Source organism: Mercurialis annua, linkage group LG5 (assembly GCF_937616625.2).
Source record: "Mercurialis annua linkage group LG5, ddMerAnnu1.2, whole genome shotgun sequence".
Taxonomy (NCBI): Eukaryota; Viridiplantae; Streptophyta; class Magnoliopsida; order Malpighiales; family Euphorbiaceae; genus Mercurialis; species Mercurialis annua.
In genome coordinates, this window is record NC_065574.1 from 4,764,179 (window position 1) to 4,779,629 (window position 15,451).

Sequence of the window (15,451 nt, forward strand, 5' to 3'; positions counted from 1 at the left end):
TAATAATCGCTGCCTTTCCCATTATTGTTAAAACACCGTTTGAATTACAGCTTTAGTTACTTTAAATTACAATTGTTAATTTCTGTCTTTTAATTACAAAACAAACAAAAACTATCTTTTCGGCTATTCAAATCGAGTTTCTTAACTGGTTGTCTTTAGAGCTTTCTCTGTGGGTACGATATCCGGACTTCGCAGTCTGTATTACAAGTTGGCATACGTACGCTTGCGTATTTTTACCAACATGAATTTTTCAAAGGTCTATGCTTTGAAGTTTGAGAAAAATCCTTTAGATTTTCATAATTTAAGTAAATCCAAAAATTATATGAATAATTTAGATATGAGTTTTGATGTTTTAGAGTTAAAAATCACATGTTAGTATTGTTGTTTAGACCTGGCAATTTTAGACACGACACGATTAAATGATACGACACGACTCGAAGTTAAACGGGTTTGGGTTTGATGTAAATGGGTTTGGGTCATAAACAGGTCAACCCGTTTATGACACGATTAATTTTGTGTGTAAATGAATTATACACGCCTAGCCCGTTTAAACACGTTTAAACACAGTTAATTAGTTTTAATTAAATATTATTTATTTTTATAATTTATTAAATTCTTAATTTTAATTAAATTATTTGTATTATATGACTATTTGGTTAAATAATTGTTGATCATGTGTTATAATGGTTTCTTTTGATTTTAGTCATTAGAAATTAATATTCGATTGGATTTTAAATAAAAATGGGTGGTAGAAAGTGAGGCTTGACCGGGGCCGGAAAGGGGCCTTAACCAAAAAAATCGGAAGGATAATTCCCGATATGGATATTGAACGGATGTTGATTTTGGACTTTAATTTTAAAAGATAAAATTTGTTAGATGATTTAAAATTGAAAGAAAAAAAAGAATAAAGAATTTAAATAAATAATAAAAGTGAGTATATTTATATGGTTTTATTTTAAAATATATAAAAATAGAGTTTTAAAATTATGGACTAATGTGATAAGAGTTTTTATATAATGGGCTTGTTGAGAAATGAACCCAAAAGCCTAAAAAGAATAAATATTTAATTGGTAAAGATGATTAATGTCGTGATTAATATTAGTAAAATATTAAGTTAATTAATTTAACTTAAGACTAATTAGCTAATGGAATTAATTAAGAATAACTAATTAAAATAAAAAGGAAATGATTTAGACTTTAATAAGACTAAAATATATGGGTTTAAGGACTAAGATTCAAAGTAAGAGATTTAATTATTTAATTAAATCAAGATAATTGTAGAACGGAAAGGTTAAAATTGGGAGTTAAAATATAATTTGAATTTTAATTAATTTGGTAGTTAATGTAATAATGCTAAAGTGATAAAAAGGACTATATGATAATTTAATTTGTTTAAGTAAAACTAATTAAAGAGAGATAAAAGGTAAATAATTATTTGTGAATAATTATGAAAGAATATAAATATGGATCAATTCTTGAATTTATTTCAAGTGTTTTTTCTGAATCGGACCCGAAAGAGAGTAGGTATGTAATTCTCGAAGAGTCGAGAATGAGAAAGAATTATGAATCGGTTAAGTTGAGAAAATGACCAAATAAAGAAAGTGTTTTGTGAAAATTCTTTAATGTGGTATTTGTTTGTATACGATATGAAATCGTATTTATGTGTGTGTGTCTATAGCTCAATTCTAAATTAGGATTCTATCCTTTGAAATCGATATAACACGATTCCTAAATATATATGTGACGGAAATTCAGCTATTGGTGGAACGTATCGAAGGGGCACCTGGTGAAATAGACTGGAGAGCTAACGAAAGAAATAACGTGAAATAAATAAGTGGACTACAGTTTGTGAGTGTGTTTACAATTTATATTACTGAATATTAGTATTAAAAATGTTTATGAACTACTTTACATGATTTGTAAATGCTTTATTTTATTTTGTTATACATAGTTTTAAAACCGATTTATATTCATTGAAACATGCTTATTATTGGGGGGCAATAGTGCTGTGTGATCACCGGTATTGTATTTAGAAATTGTTGCATATGCTGTGTGAATCCGGACGACGGTCTGAAATTCTGAGGCGACGGCTTAGACATATGTGGAGGCTCAGAGGCAACGGAATATTAAAGAGACACTGCCGAGATCTGAGAGGTTAAACCTTTAAAAAAAAATTGGCGACAGTATTTATGTACAGCCGAAATCTGTTGTATAGTAAGAAGAGTTTGGGACTTTCATATACACAAAAATCGGATTTGCCAGGCAAAAGTACAAAAAAAGAAAGAAAAAAATACGGCCAAAAATAAAAGGTTAACCCGAATAAAGTGGATAAAGTGGAATTGTTTATGTTCTTATTTTTGAAAGTATATAGAAACATAAATCATGGTTTAGGGTTTCATATGAATCGGTAATCTTGATACATTACTTTCATATTAATTTTTATTAATATATTTTGTACACATTCACCAGATTTATCTGACCCAGATAGTGAGATTATTTTTCAGGATCGTTAGCTGTCTTTTTGGACGAGACTTCACTTTATTTGCTTCTCGAAGTTTCCTCATTTGAATTATGGTATTTTATCTATTTTGTTCAATAGCGCTGTAGTAGATAGATTAGATAGACAAATGCCTTAGCATGTCAGTATAGCAATGATGCCACGCTACAACTCTGTTTTATTTTCATCGCACGCTTATGTTATATTTTGACTGCGTGCTTAAAAGTGTTGGAAAATAGTTGCAACTCGGGTACGTAGTAGTACCTGGAGTTTTGAGATACAGTGTAAAGGAAACTGTATGCAACTATGTTATATGTATAATGTGGGCCCCAGGGTGGCTACACGCATGAATGCATGTTATCGGTTTTGTAAAAGACGGTATTCGAGAAATACGCGTTAAAACGATAACCAGAGATAGGAAAGAAACGATTTTGATCTAACGAATGTGTTTGCATAATGAGATGCAGTTTAAACCATAATGAGATGGTTATGAAACTAGGATGTAATAATTAAAGAGAAAACTATTTGCAAAGTTTCATTATGATTTTAATCGGAGCGTTTTAAACGGAGTTTTCAAAATGTTCGAAAGAAAAATTTAAAGTAATTTTAAAGTGTTTTTAAAGCTCGCTACGGGTTTGGAAACAAATACTCCCATTCCCTAGCGCCGGTCTCGATGCCGAAAATCGGGCCGTGGCACACGCAACCGTTGCGCCATGTCGTTCGTGCAACAAACCAATGGTACGTTAAGCATGTGGAAAATTTAATAATAATTCAATGTCTGTCTAACAAAATTAATAGTTCCTTTTGATAATTCGATGTGCTCCCTTTACAATGTGGTGGAATCGCAGGAACATTTGTTCATTCATTGTGTTTTTGCTAGGAATATATGGAATGATGTGATTAAGAGATTGGAGATAGCTTGGGTTTTTTCTGATGGTTTTGAAGATTTCATGTTACAATAGCTTAGTGTAGTTCTGAGGGGACCTTATTAGAAACTTTGGGAGATTTTATGGTATTTAATGGTGTGGGAAATTTGAAAAAGTCGAAATAGCAGAGTCTTTCAGAATGAAGCATCAATTACAGAGAAGATGATTTTTAACTGCTTTACTAAAGCGACATTTTTTTAAATGCTGTAATAAGAGCTTTTGCTACTCGGGGTTGAATTTATACAGAAATTCTTATTGTATTTTGTATAAGCCTTTAGTATGCCACCTTGTGTGTGCTACTTCTTGTGCGAAAGCTATGAGTGTCGGTTTTTTTGCCATTTCTTATGGCTTAATATACATATTTATTCATAAAATGATTCCTTATCGCAAATGCTTATTGGTTTGTTGTAAATATAACATGACATAATCAATACATGCGATAAACACTCGAATAGAATATGCAGCAACGTCGACAAATACTTGGCAACAGAAACCTAAAAATGCAGCAATAAGTAATCATCGAACAAAAAAACGGAGCAACAACAATAGCAATAGTAGAAATAGAAAATGCGGCAACAACAGAAATAGAAAATGCAGCAATATCAGCAACAATAGCAGAAGTAGAAAAATGCAACAACAGCAGCAGCAAAATCAGAAAACACAGCACCAGAAAGTTGTCTTAATTTATTTTGCTATTATAATATGAGACAATCAGAATAAACCATATAGTTTTTCATTTACCTAACAAACAGTAAACATCATGGAATAATTTAATCAATCGGGCAATTTAATTCAAAAAGAAATTATATAAAATTTATTTATTTATCTAACAAAATTGCATCAGTACTTTATGCAGCAACCAGCCGTTGAAGATTGTAAGGGTTTGTGACCTTATGATTTCCGGTGCACATCAAATTTGCAAGTTGATTATTGAATTTTTCAGTAGGATGAACTCCATCAAAAAACAAGTAATCACTTGGATTTTCACATAATTCATACTCTTTAATTGCTCCTTTTCCTCCACAGCTTGTAAATCCTCTGAATGGACCGCTGCCACAGCATGCTTCTTTCCCTTCCTTGAACCCTTTTATCAAAAACACCCATGTTAATTTAAAGATGAACATTATCACTAAGGGAGTGGTCTGATTGATATTTTTATTTTATAAGAGGCGAGGAAGTTTATAAATGAAAATTTATTACTTTCCCCGTTCTTTTTTAGTTGTCCATTTAGCCAATTTTATTTGTATACAAATAGTTGTCCATTTAGTAATTCCATGTGATATTAGCTACTTATCTTCCAAGTTTACCCATCCCTAATAAATGACCCTATGTTTTAATTTAAAAGGCATTTATTAACTAATAGGGCTATATTAGTATTTTTCTTTATAAATTAAGACAAAAGAAGCACTATCTTGGTATGTGCAATATTGGCTAAATGGACAACTAAAAAATAACGGAGGTAGTACTATTTTTTATGGTGAACGTAAAAATGGACTACCACGGTCAAAATCTAATTGATTAAATTATTTTATATTGTTAATCAAATTAATTGAAATAATTAAATTAATCGAAACCGCAATCTTAAAAATAAAAAATTGACCTAATTATTCAATTAAATCGATAAAAATTATAAAAAAAATAATATTTAGTTAATTCGGTTAATCAAAATTTTAAAACTTTTAACCGTGGTCGAATTAAATATTTTTATTAATCAAAACTGAATTGACCGAACTAACTAATTAAATTAACCAAAATGTTTAGCCAAATTAACCGAAAACATCGGTTACTTCGGTCTAATCAAATTTCCCTTGTTCACACGGTAGGTCATTGATGAATATAAAAACTAGAGATTATTATTGCTTTAAAACAGTGGATTATCTAAATTAATTACCAAATTTTGAAGGGTTGTCAATTCGATCATTTGCTGAAGTATATATATCAAAATTTGAATATTTAAATCCTTCTTGCTCTGTCTCTAACTCTTCAAGCGCTTTAGCGAGTTCTCTGTTGTGTAATTTTGCTAGAGCTGTAACTTCTTTCAAACTTCCACCGGAGTCGTTGATCCGCTCACTAAGTGCTTTCATTAACGGTACGCGGCCCAACTCAGTCAAGCCTATAATTGCAAATTTTCTTCCTCCATGCTTGTACATTTCCTGAAATCAAATTCAAAAATGGTTAGATGATATTTAATGATACAAAAATTAATGCAGTGTCGAGGCTCTTATCTATGACTATCCGCAATTATAACTCGTTTACCAAATATTACCATAATTTTAAAATTCTATTTGGTCTGTCCATCATCTTTTTCAAGTGTTGCCAAATATATCTATATTTGGTTTACAGCTGACATGTCACGATATTGTATACGTCAAATAGAATAAATTTTATACATATGTATGTACAGTATTATGCATGTCATATTTAAACAAGTTGTGAGTAAATAATTTGTCAATAATCGAAAAAATAAATAGATCAAACCGGGAAAATTTTAAAATAATAGCATAATCAATAAACGAGTCATATATTTTTTTGATAATTATAAATGAGTCTAGTTTTATCTAGTGATTACTTTTAGCACGACGGTAAGGTTGCCGATGACCATGCCGACGTAGTCTTGTCTGGTATATTGGTGAAGCACGGTAGAATTTGTCGAGAAAGGCGATACATAATCATTGCTTCCAATGCTGATTAAGAAAATGGCTCTGGACAATAATGCTTTGGTCTCTTCATCACCTAGTTCCTGTCTTAGTTGCTTCTTCACTTTCTTGAAATTAACCACTTGAGTTTCAAGGTTTATGACCTACAGAACATATTGTAAAAGAAATTCATTACTTTAACTATGTTTTACGGAAATTTCTCGTGTTCAACGTGTGTATTTCGTTTCTATTTTCGAAAATTTTAGAACAACATTTATAACCTATTGAGACTATTAAACAGATAATAAGTTTGAGATAAATGTATAGATGTACATACCCTTCCTGGATAGGTTCCAACAAGAGCACCTGCTCCTCCTGAAGCAAAATTCACTCCATTTGTGTAATGATCATTACCAGGTTCGAGATATGGTGAAATAAATGGTAATTTCAAGTACTCAGCTGCAAGAAAAATTAATAAACTTTGAGATATAATAATTTAGTAGTAATTACTAACATGGTGAAAAAATAACGATATATTAAATTTCTTACCGATAAAATCAGGAATTATTCTGCCATCGGAGAACCTTCCCGTAGGATAGTTAAAGAAAGTTTTTCCATACGGCCAGAAATTTACTCTGCCAATAGGATTTTTAATGTAATTATTATTACCAGCATCAAGTAGTGAATCTCCAAATATGAACAAGGCTGCATCATTCTTTTGAGACCTAGTACCTTGGATTACAAGACTTGAAAATAAAATTAAGAAAAGAAATTCAGACATTACGTTTGCCATATCATCACCTTAATTAATTTGACTCATGCAATTATATTCGGTGTCTGTACTTATAGTGGAAGATCAATAGACTTTTTCAAATTTTGCGAGCTTTGAATTGAAAATTTAATTTTTTGATGTTTTAGTTGATTGGGCTACATGGTTCAAATTTGTTCGAACAAGGCATATAATCTTGAAGAAGAAAAGTAAACGGTGAGAATGACATTTTGATTGATGTAATTGCATTTCCTATCTAACAAGTTTGATCTTCAAATTATTTTAGTTTAAATTTTTGAAGGTAACAAAAGGACTCGAGCAATTTTAGGTCTTTACATGAAACAATAATAAAATAAGTAAAGGATAATTTCTATTTCTCTGTGACATTTACCCTAATTACTAATTTTTCTATAAATTTTAAAAAGACAATTATATTTCTCGCATTAAACCAAATCAAAAGTATTAATTATACGAGTGAGAACTACAAAAAAAATATTTAATCTTTAATATTTTGTCCGTATTAATTATTAAAAATTACTGCCGTCCAATTAAAATACTAAGTAAACGTTTGGATTGAATTTTTTGTAGAATTTTATACACTTTACAAAATTTATAAATTTTAAATTTATGAAATGTAAAATTTATAGATTTATAAATGAAAAATGCTATTTAGCCCATCATTTTGTATTATCTTCAATATTGACAATAAATCCAATTTTCCTCAAAAACTGTATATTTCAAAAATCAAATTTTAATTTATCCACTCTTTTATCGCCACGTCAGAGTGTTAAATAGTGGATTAAAATGAGTGTTATATAGCATACTTCTTATAAATTTATGAGCAATTTAGAGATGGCCATGGGCCCGGTCAGCCCGTGAACCGGTCTGAAATCGGCCTGATCAACTCCAGTTTGGAACCGGTCAAACCTGGAATCAGGTCAAAACTGGCCCGGAACCGTGAAAAGACCGGTTTCGGACCGGTTCCAAATTTTTTGAACCGTGAACCGACACTTCCGGGTCGGAACCGACAGTTTAAAGGTCGAACCCGTCGATAAAAGTTAATATATATATATATATATATATATATATATATATATATATATATATTATATTATATCTGTTTTAATTAATTTTTTTGGTTAGCATAACATTTATGATTTGTTTTATTTCATTACTTTCTTACAATATTATCTTCACGTGTTATTTTATTTTTTAATTATATTTTTTAATTTTTTTTTTAATTTTTTTTAACCGCCTAGAATCTGGAACCGGAACCATCCGGTTTTGAACCGGCATGGAACCGCCACTTGGATGGTTCCGAGCCGGTTATATTTTTTCTAAACCGTGATCCGACGGTTTTGAACCGGAACCACCGGGTTATGAATTGCGGCCAACTCTAGGCAATTAGCCCCATTTTGGCAATTTTCCTCCTTAATTTGTAAGTTAATTGTTCCCTAAATTGGCAATTTACCCCCTTAATTTGTAAGTTAACATAATCACCAAGTTCGTGTACTAATTTGGCCACAAAGTTAATTTATGTGTTAATTGTCCATTGCTTACAAGTTGAGGAGGCAAATCACCACTTAAATCTTAAAAGGAGGATTATATAGTATAAATTTTTATAAATTTATAGTTGGTTTTAACATAAAATGCATTAATTTATAAAAAAAAATCGATTTTAAATAATCCATAATTTTAAAAAAAATGACTGATTTAAATTTTTCCAGCTGAAATGTTAGATTTCAAATTAATAATTATAGAGAATATCATTAAAATTTATGGACTTAATAAAAATTTATGAATTTTATTAGTATAAAATCCACCGATCTAGACAGTGTCCGGCAATAATAGAAAAAAACTATAAATTTTAATTTATTTAAAATTTAAATACATCAAAAATCACCAACTTTCGCGTGTTTGTCATATTTAACATAAATTTTTAATTTTGACAAAAAAGTACATAAAATTTTTAATTTTTACATTAAGACCACGTTTGCATTTTTTTTTGAAAAATTGTGTCATTTCACATCCAAAAATGGTGCCATTTTACTTTAAAAAAATGACTTAAGGATCCTTACTTGACCTGCAAGCCTATTTCCTTTTCCGTATTGTGGTGTAATTAGGAATTTTATTTTCTATAGAAAATATGATATACCTAATTGATTTGCTTATTAAGAAGGAGATCCTTTCCAATTATGACTATACCTTGAGGGACGGTTGAGATTAAGTTTTAGGGAAAATCCTAATGGAAATTTGGTCCTCTCTTTTCCTATATATAGTGCCTTTGGACCATCACAAAAGCACACAACAAACATATAACTAAAAGATATATAGGCAAGAGGAGAGAAACCGAAACTCTTCATTATAGTAATTGTTCTACAATTTTACACTCGCAATCGCCATGGAAGGAGGTATTTCTTTATCCCTCTTTATATTGTCTATTTGTGATTATCATGTTGTTCAAAGATTTTAGGGTTCATGTAAATTAACTTACATTTACATCCAAAACGGTACCGGTGTCTTAATTGCAAAAATTAAAAAGTTCGTGCACTTTTTTGCCAAAATTAAAAACTTATGTTAAATATACAAAACACGCGGAAGTTGTTGATTTTTGGTGCATTTAGTCCTAAGCTATCACTTGAGAATCGATTAAGATTCAAAAAAATTTGGTTAAAAAAAAGTAAAGGGCTGCTATTTAAAGTGTTAATTATATAAATTATCATGACATTTGCACAAAGTTTCAGAAATAACATGACATTTAAAACGTGTCAATCATAAACACCACTTTTCACTTATTTTCAAAAATAACATCGACAATTTTTAGTGGCATTTTTTTTGGCGTGGCATGACACTTAGCAGACCTCTTAGGTGTCTAAGTCAGCAAAATTTCACTGAAAAATGTGTCGATGATGTAATTGAAAAGAAATGAAAGGCGGTGTCTGTAAGTGACACGTTTTAGAGGTCATGTTATTTTAAAAATTGTTGTCAAGGTCATGATTTTATATGTAATTGACCTTTATTCAAAGTTACTCCATTTATGCTAATAAAATTATGTTTTACCACCTTAGGATTTTTAAATTATCTAATGCTATAATTGGATACATGTACATTTTGACTTGAATCTGAATCTGAACCAAATTTATCATTTGGTTATTTCAAACTGTAATTCATTACTTAGCATTTTAAAGTTTGATCTACATAATCAGTTTGACCAAAATCAGTGATTGGTTCAATCCGCAAGAGAAAAGAACTAAAAATTTCAGTCATATTAATTTCGGTCGTTCTGATCAAAATTTGAACATGTTAAACCGATAAAACTATATTTTATCAATCGAAAACAAAATTGAAAAGTTTTCCATTGATTACAAAAGCTGGTTTCAACTATGCTATGCCTCAACCATAGTATTAAGGTTGTATGGCATAGTGACTTTATGATCTCCACTCCAAATTAGCTTAGCAAGCTGCTTATATGTCTTCTCAGTAGGATGAACAGAATCAAAGAATACATATTCACTTGCATTATCACATACTTCATACCCTTTTACCAATCCACAGCTTGACAGAATTCCTCTGTACAATCCAGCTCCACAACATGCTACATTTGCCTCTTTGAAACCTTCACAAGTGAAATTAGATCATGAGAACCAATAGATGAAATCGTTTACGGAATTCGTCGATAAAATTATAATAGATCATCACAAAAACAACATTTTATCGACGGGTTTTACCAGCACACAATCACCATCAGCAATTGAGACAAATGGAAAAGAATTAAGTAACATAAATAAAAAAAATCAATCTTTTTTGTCGGGCGATTCGATTGACAAACTATCATTGGTCGCTAATTTAGATAAATGGCGACAGATTTAGAAGAAATAGTTCAATGCAATTGATGTGACATGTTATTTTAGAGTATGTTTTCCCTGCACATTTATAAATGTGTGAGATCTATTTAAACACGTGTTGATTGTTTAAAGAATTTAAAATTTATCATAATATGACGTGACACATCTATTGCATAAGATAATTATACCAAATTTAATGACAAAATCAGTCGAAAAAATTGATCTATTTTATCGACGAATTTAACCACGAACTTCCAATGGAAAAGAAAGCCATCACAAAAATCCGTCAAACTATTGGTGGGAAAGTGGCACCAAACAGAGCCTTTGTAAGTAATTTTCCAATTTTCATACGCAAACCAAAAAAAATCTAATTTAAAAATGGAAAATTTTGTAACAAGGAGAGAAGTACATACCAAAATATGAAGGGTTATTAATTCTTTCAAGTAATGTAGTGTAGAAATCAAAAAACACATATTGAAACTCCTGAAGCTGCCCTTTTATCTCTTTGAGGGTATTAGGAAGTTTGGTGTTGTGTAGTTCTATTAGAGATGAAATTTCTTTGTTGCAGCTGCCTTTTTCCTTATTTAGTAATTTTATATTTGGTGCACAATCAAAAGCCCCCATTCCTACAAATCCAAAGTTTCTTCCACCAATTTTATAAATATCCTGAAATTACTACCAAATAATAACCATTAGCTTTATAAAATAGCATATGAAAGGCCAAAAAAATTAATATTTACATAGTCTGGTTTTGCATTTTTTAAGCGTGAGCATTTATAACTGAATAAGCCATATTAAGTGAATTGTTTAGCTCTCTAACTTAACCGACCGAATTAACTAAATTAACCGAATTACCAAAATCTTGAAAAATGCAAAACCAAACTGACGAATCAATATTACGAGTAATTATAAAAAGTAAATAAAAATTTTGGTTAATTTAGTTAACCAAAATTGTTAAAACTGTGTGTGAAGTATAAACCAACTTATTTTTTTAAAAGAATAAAATCGACCAAATTACCAAATTAATCAAAACCGTTAATTGAATTAACCAGATTAAATCGATTAACTCAATTACCCCTAAGCTCAATAATTAGACTTTACTTTGATAACAGAAGTGAGGTTGCCTAAGACCATGCCCACGTAATCTTCTTGGGAGAAAGACTTGAACACATCAGAAGGGGCCATATAGTCATTTCCTCCAATGCTTATTAAGTAAATTGCTTTGGAAAACAATTCCTTAGTTTCTTCATCGCCTATTTGCTTGCTTATATGTTTCTTCACATTCTTCAGGTAAATAACTTGAGTTTTTAGGTCTATTACCTATAATAGAGAAAAATGAGTAATATTTATTAATATCCCAAAAAAAATAGAATAAAATTCAAGTATTGTTGATTAAGCAATAAATAAGCCGAAACGAGAAATAACGGAACTAAAAAACGACGAATATGATATTCTAAGGGAATTAACTTTTGGCAAAAAAAAGGGAATTAACTTTAAATAGTATTAGTTACAAATAAAATTATGAATTTTGATATATTTTGCAATTAGAATACCAACTTTATATTTTAGCAATTTCAAATATCATCCCAACTTTTCATCAAAAAAAATCTCAACTTTTAGCAATTCAAAATACATAACGAATTTCAAATATTTTATTGTTGATGTGGTCGTTGAAATTATTTTGAAAATATCCTAAATTCCGTCATCCAGTAAAAGTATATCAAAAATATAATTTCTATTTCTAATTGTCGAAAATAAAACAATGATATATGAAATTATAAAATTTAGAAGTTAGTGTTGTAACAAAATACGTTAATATTTGTGATTTTATTTTAAATTAATCCATATAAATATAGAATTTTAAAAATATTCCCGAAAAATATAAACGAAACACCAAAACTTAAGACTCGAGAAAAACCACGTACCCTTCCTTCATTTCCTTGATGAGTTTCAACTAAAGCACCAGCTCCCCCTGAAGCAAAGTTCACTCCATCTGTATATTGATGATTACCAGGCTGAAGATATGGCAGTATCAATGGCAACTTCAAATACTCAGCTAAATAAAACAAAAACTCAATCAATTAATTGACTTTTAGTTAGCAATAAAAACAACAAAGAAGGCAATTAAAAGAGAATATGATGGAACAAAAATTGAATAAATAAATAATTATTACCAATAAAATCTGAAATTAATCTGCCATCACAAAACCTGCCAGTTGCATGGTGAAAAAATGTTTGACCATAAGGCCAAAAATTGGCTAAACCAATTGGGTTTTTGAGATAATTATTGTTGCCAACATCAAATAGTGAATCTCCAAACACAAATAAGGGAATATGATTTTTTGGAGAATGATCTTGATGATGAAGATTAGCTATGGTGATTCTTGGGATTAAAATAATTGCAGTTGCAAATAAAACTAAAAAATAAATGTGAAATCTTGAACTTGCCATTGCCTTTTAGCTCACTTTGTATTATCTCATTATTTGTTTTATTTATTTATATAAGTTTCTGGACTTATGGAGGCAGAGATGTGTTTAACAAATATTTTTAATTTGAGATTTAATAATCATAATTCTTACTTTTGGGCTTTGCAGCACACCATGATTGAATGTATTAACATAAACTATATTTTAATAAAATAATATTATCAAAAAGGAACAAACAAACAAATAAAAACCCATATCTAGATAATTTTAAAATGTCCAAAGATTGAATAATGAAAGAAAGAGAGATAGTAAGACCAAAATGTAATTTATAGATGTATCTAAACTTCCTTACCCTCTCAAGGAGATGATTGGATTTTATTGGAGGAAAAATAACAAACAAACACCAATTGCTTAATTGAAAAGTTAAATCCAACTCTCAATCTCACAATAAAAAATAGGAAATGATAATAATTTGATTCTCTTCAACAATTTCTTTATATTGTAGTTCTAGCCATGCACATGGACACCAATATAACTATATGTATAATCTATACTATATATATATATATATAAAAGCACGGATGGGGGACATGCAAATTTACTGAATAATCCTTTTCAGTTTATTATTAAATAGAGGTTTTATAGTCATTAACTAATCAGTTATTTAATTAATCATTGTTATAATTAAAGTTCTAATTAGAATAGGTAGCTAAATTATCTCCAATTTAGTTTTTAATAGGTAAAAAATAACTAAATTGTCTCCAAATTAGTAGGAATATCTATCTTTTAGTTTGATTGAACTATAAAATTAAAATACTTTATTTTGTCAATATTATACTAAGGTAATAAATTTATGATTTTTTTTAATTTAAATACTGCTAACCTGCTGTCGTTTTAGCTTTTCTTAACCTGTTGTAATTGAGAAGCTTCAGAATTTTAGACTTTCTCATGCTTCAGTGGCATCTCACTCAGTTTTTCAATAGAAACAAATCAACTTGATGATTCTAATTAATAAAAGGTTAATCATATTGAACATTAAACCAGTGGCTCATATATTGTTGTTCATATTTTGTTAATGAGTTGTTTATCTTGTGATGTTGTAAGCTGTATGTAGTAACTCATTATAAAAACATCATAATAAATATTAACATGTCTATAAATAGTGTTTATCCCATGCATTGGTTGTGCCATGTCATATTTACAACAAGCCAATGAGTATTTGCGATAGGGAATCTTTTAATTATCATTTAATTTTTTTATTATCACTTTTTGCACATAGCTAACGCATCATTGGCTTGTTGCACGAATGACATGGCGCAACGGTTGCGTGTAATAATTTTTCCTATAAATATTAACATGTAATATTGACATGTCAAGTTGAGGGGGGCAAAATGAACTTTTATGTTTACAAGTGATTCGGCCAAGTATGAGAATGAAAATATGTCATGTTAATTTAGAAATTCAATGTATAAAATAACAACATCAAAACACATAAAATTAATGAAATCAAAAAATCGTTTTATTTAGAAAAAATTACCTCAAAACAAAAGAGGAAGGATGTTTACTTTAATATCAAGGTAACAATGAACTCTCAGAGGGATGAATCAAGAGTGAAGCCATTCATATTATTTATTATTAGTATTAGTAAGAATCCAGAGTTCATTATAGAAATGTATAATATTTATTAAAATTATATTTATAATGTGATGTCTTTATATATATATAATTTATAATTATTCTATTGGCATATTAGCTCTAAAATATAAACTCACATAATGAAATAATTAGACCCAAAGATCATAAAAGCCATAAAATACTTATATTATAAATATATTTAAATAACAACACATTCATATTATTTATTCTTAGAGTATATTTATTAATTAAAACATAATTTCTTGATAATAGAAAATGGATAATTGTTTACGTTATATTGACGAGTCATATTACGAGCCACGTGCATAGCACGTAAAGCGAGACTAGTATATATAAAAGTGTGAAGTGATGACGACCAAGTAAAATATAATTACTATTAGTATTAAATATTACTTATAAATATTATTATAGTAACTTATTTTTTACTATTGATCAATTGGATTAGAATCATAATTTTTATTACTAACTATTAATTAAAAAAATCAATGAGATTAAAATATTATTCTAATACTGAAATAGTTTATCACCCAAAAAATCCAAATGTTTGCCATTGTCATCAATTTTAATCAAATCAATTGTAACCGCCTAATTGAATAAATTAAACATGAATTTTCTTATATTTTAGTTATTGAATAAGGTCTATTGAAAGCAAATTCACCTAACACAAGAAATTATAATAACTTAATGGATGTCAC

General features: G+C 29.2%; 2 protein-coding genes across 2 annotated transcripts; both read right to left on the reverse strand.

Moving 5' to 3' along the window:
• Positions 1-4,097: 4,097 nt before the first annotated feature.
• Positions 4,098-6,880, reverse strand: LOC126680403 (GDSL esterase/lipase 2-like). The gene is made up of 5 exons (XM_050375535.2): positions 6,609-6,880; positions 6,397-6,518; positions 5,993-6,223; positions 5,315-5,576; positions 4,098-4,507 (listed from the first exon to the last, which is right to left on the reverse strand). The coding sequence occupies exons 1-5, from the start codon at positions 6,850-6,852 to the stop codon at positions 4,272-4,274; spliced, it is 1,095 nt and encodes a 364-aa protein (XP_050231492.1). The 5' UTR covers positions 6,853-6,880; the 3' UTR covers positions 4,098-4,271.
• Positions 6,881-10,075: 3,195 nt separating this feature from the next.
• Positions 10,076-13,186, reverse strand: LOC126680302 (GDSL esterase/lipase 2-like). Its single transcript, XM_050375402.2, has 5 exons — positions 12,848-13,186; positions 12,599-12,729; positions 11,775-11,993; positions 11,087-11,339; positions 10,076-10,444 (listed from the first exon to the last, which is right to left on the reverse strand). The coding sequence occupies exons 1-5, from the start codon at positions 13,122-13,124 to the stop codon at positions 10,215-10,217; spliced, it is 1,110 nt and encodes a 369-aa protein (XP_050231359.1). The 5' UTR covers positions 13,125-13,186; the 3' UTR covers positions 10,076-10,214.
• Positions 13,187-15,451: the final 2,265 nt, after the last annotated feature.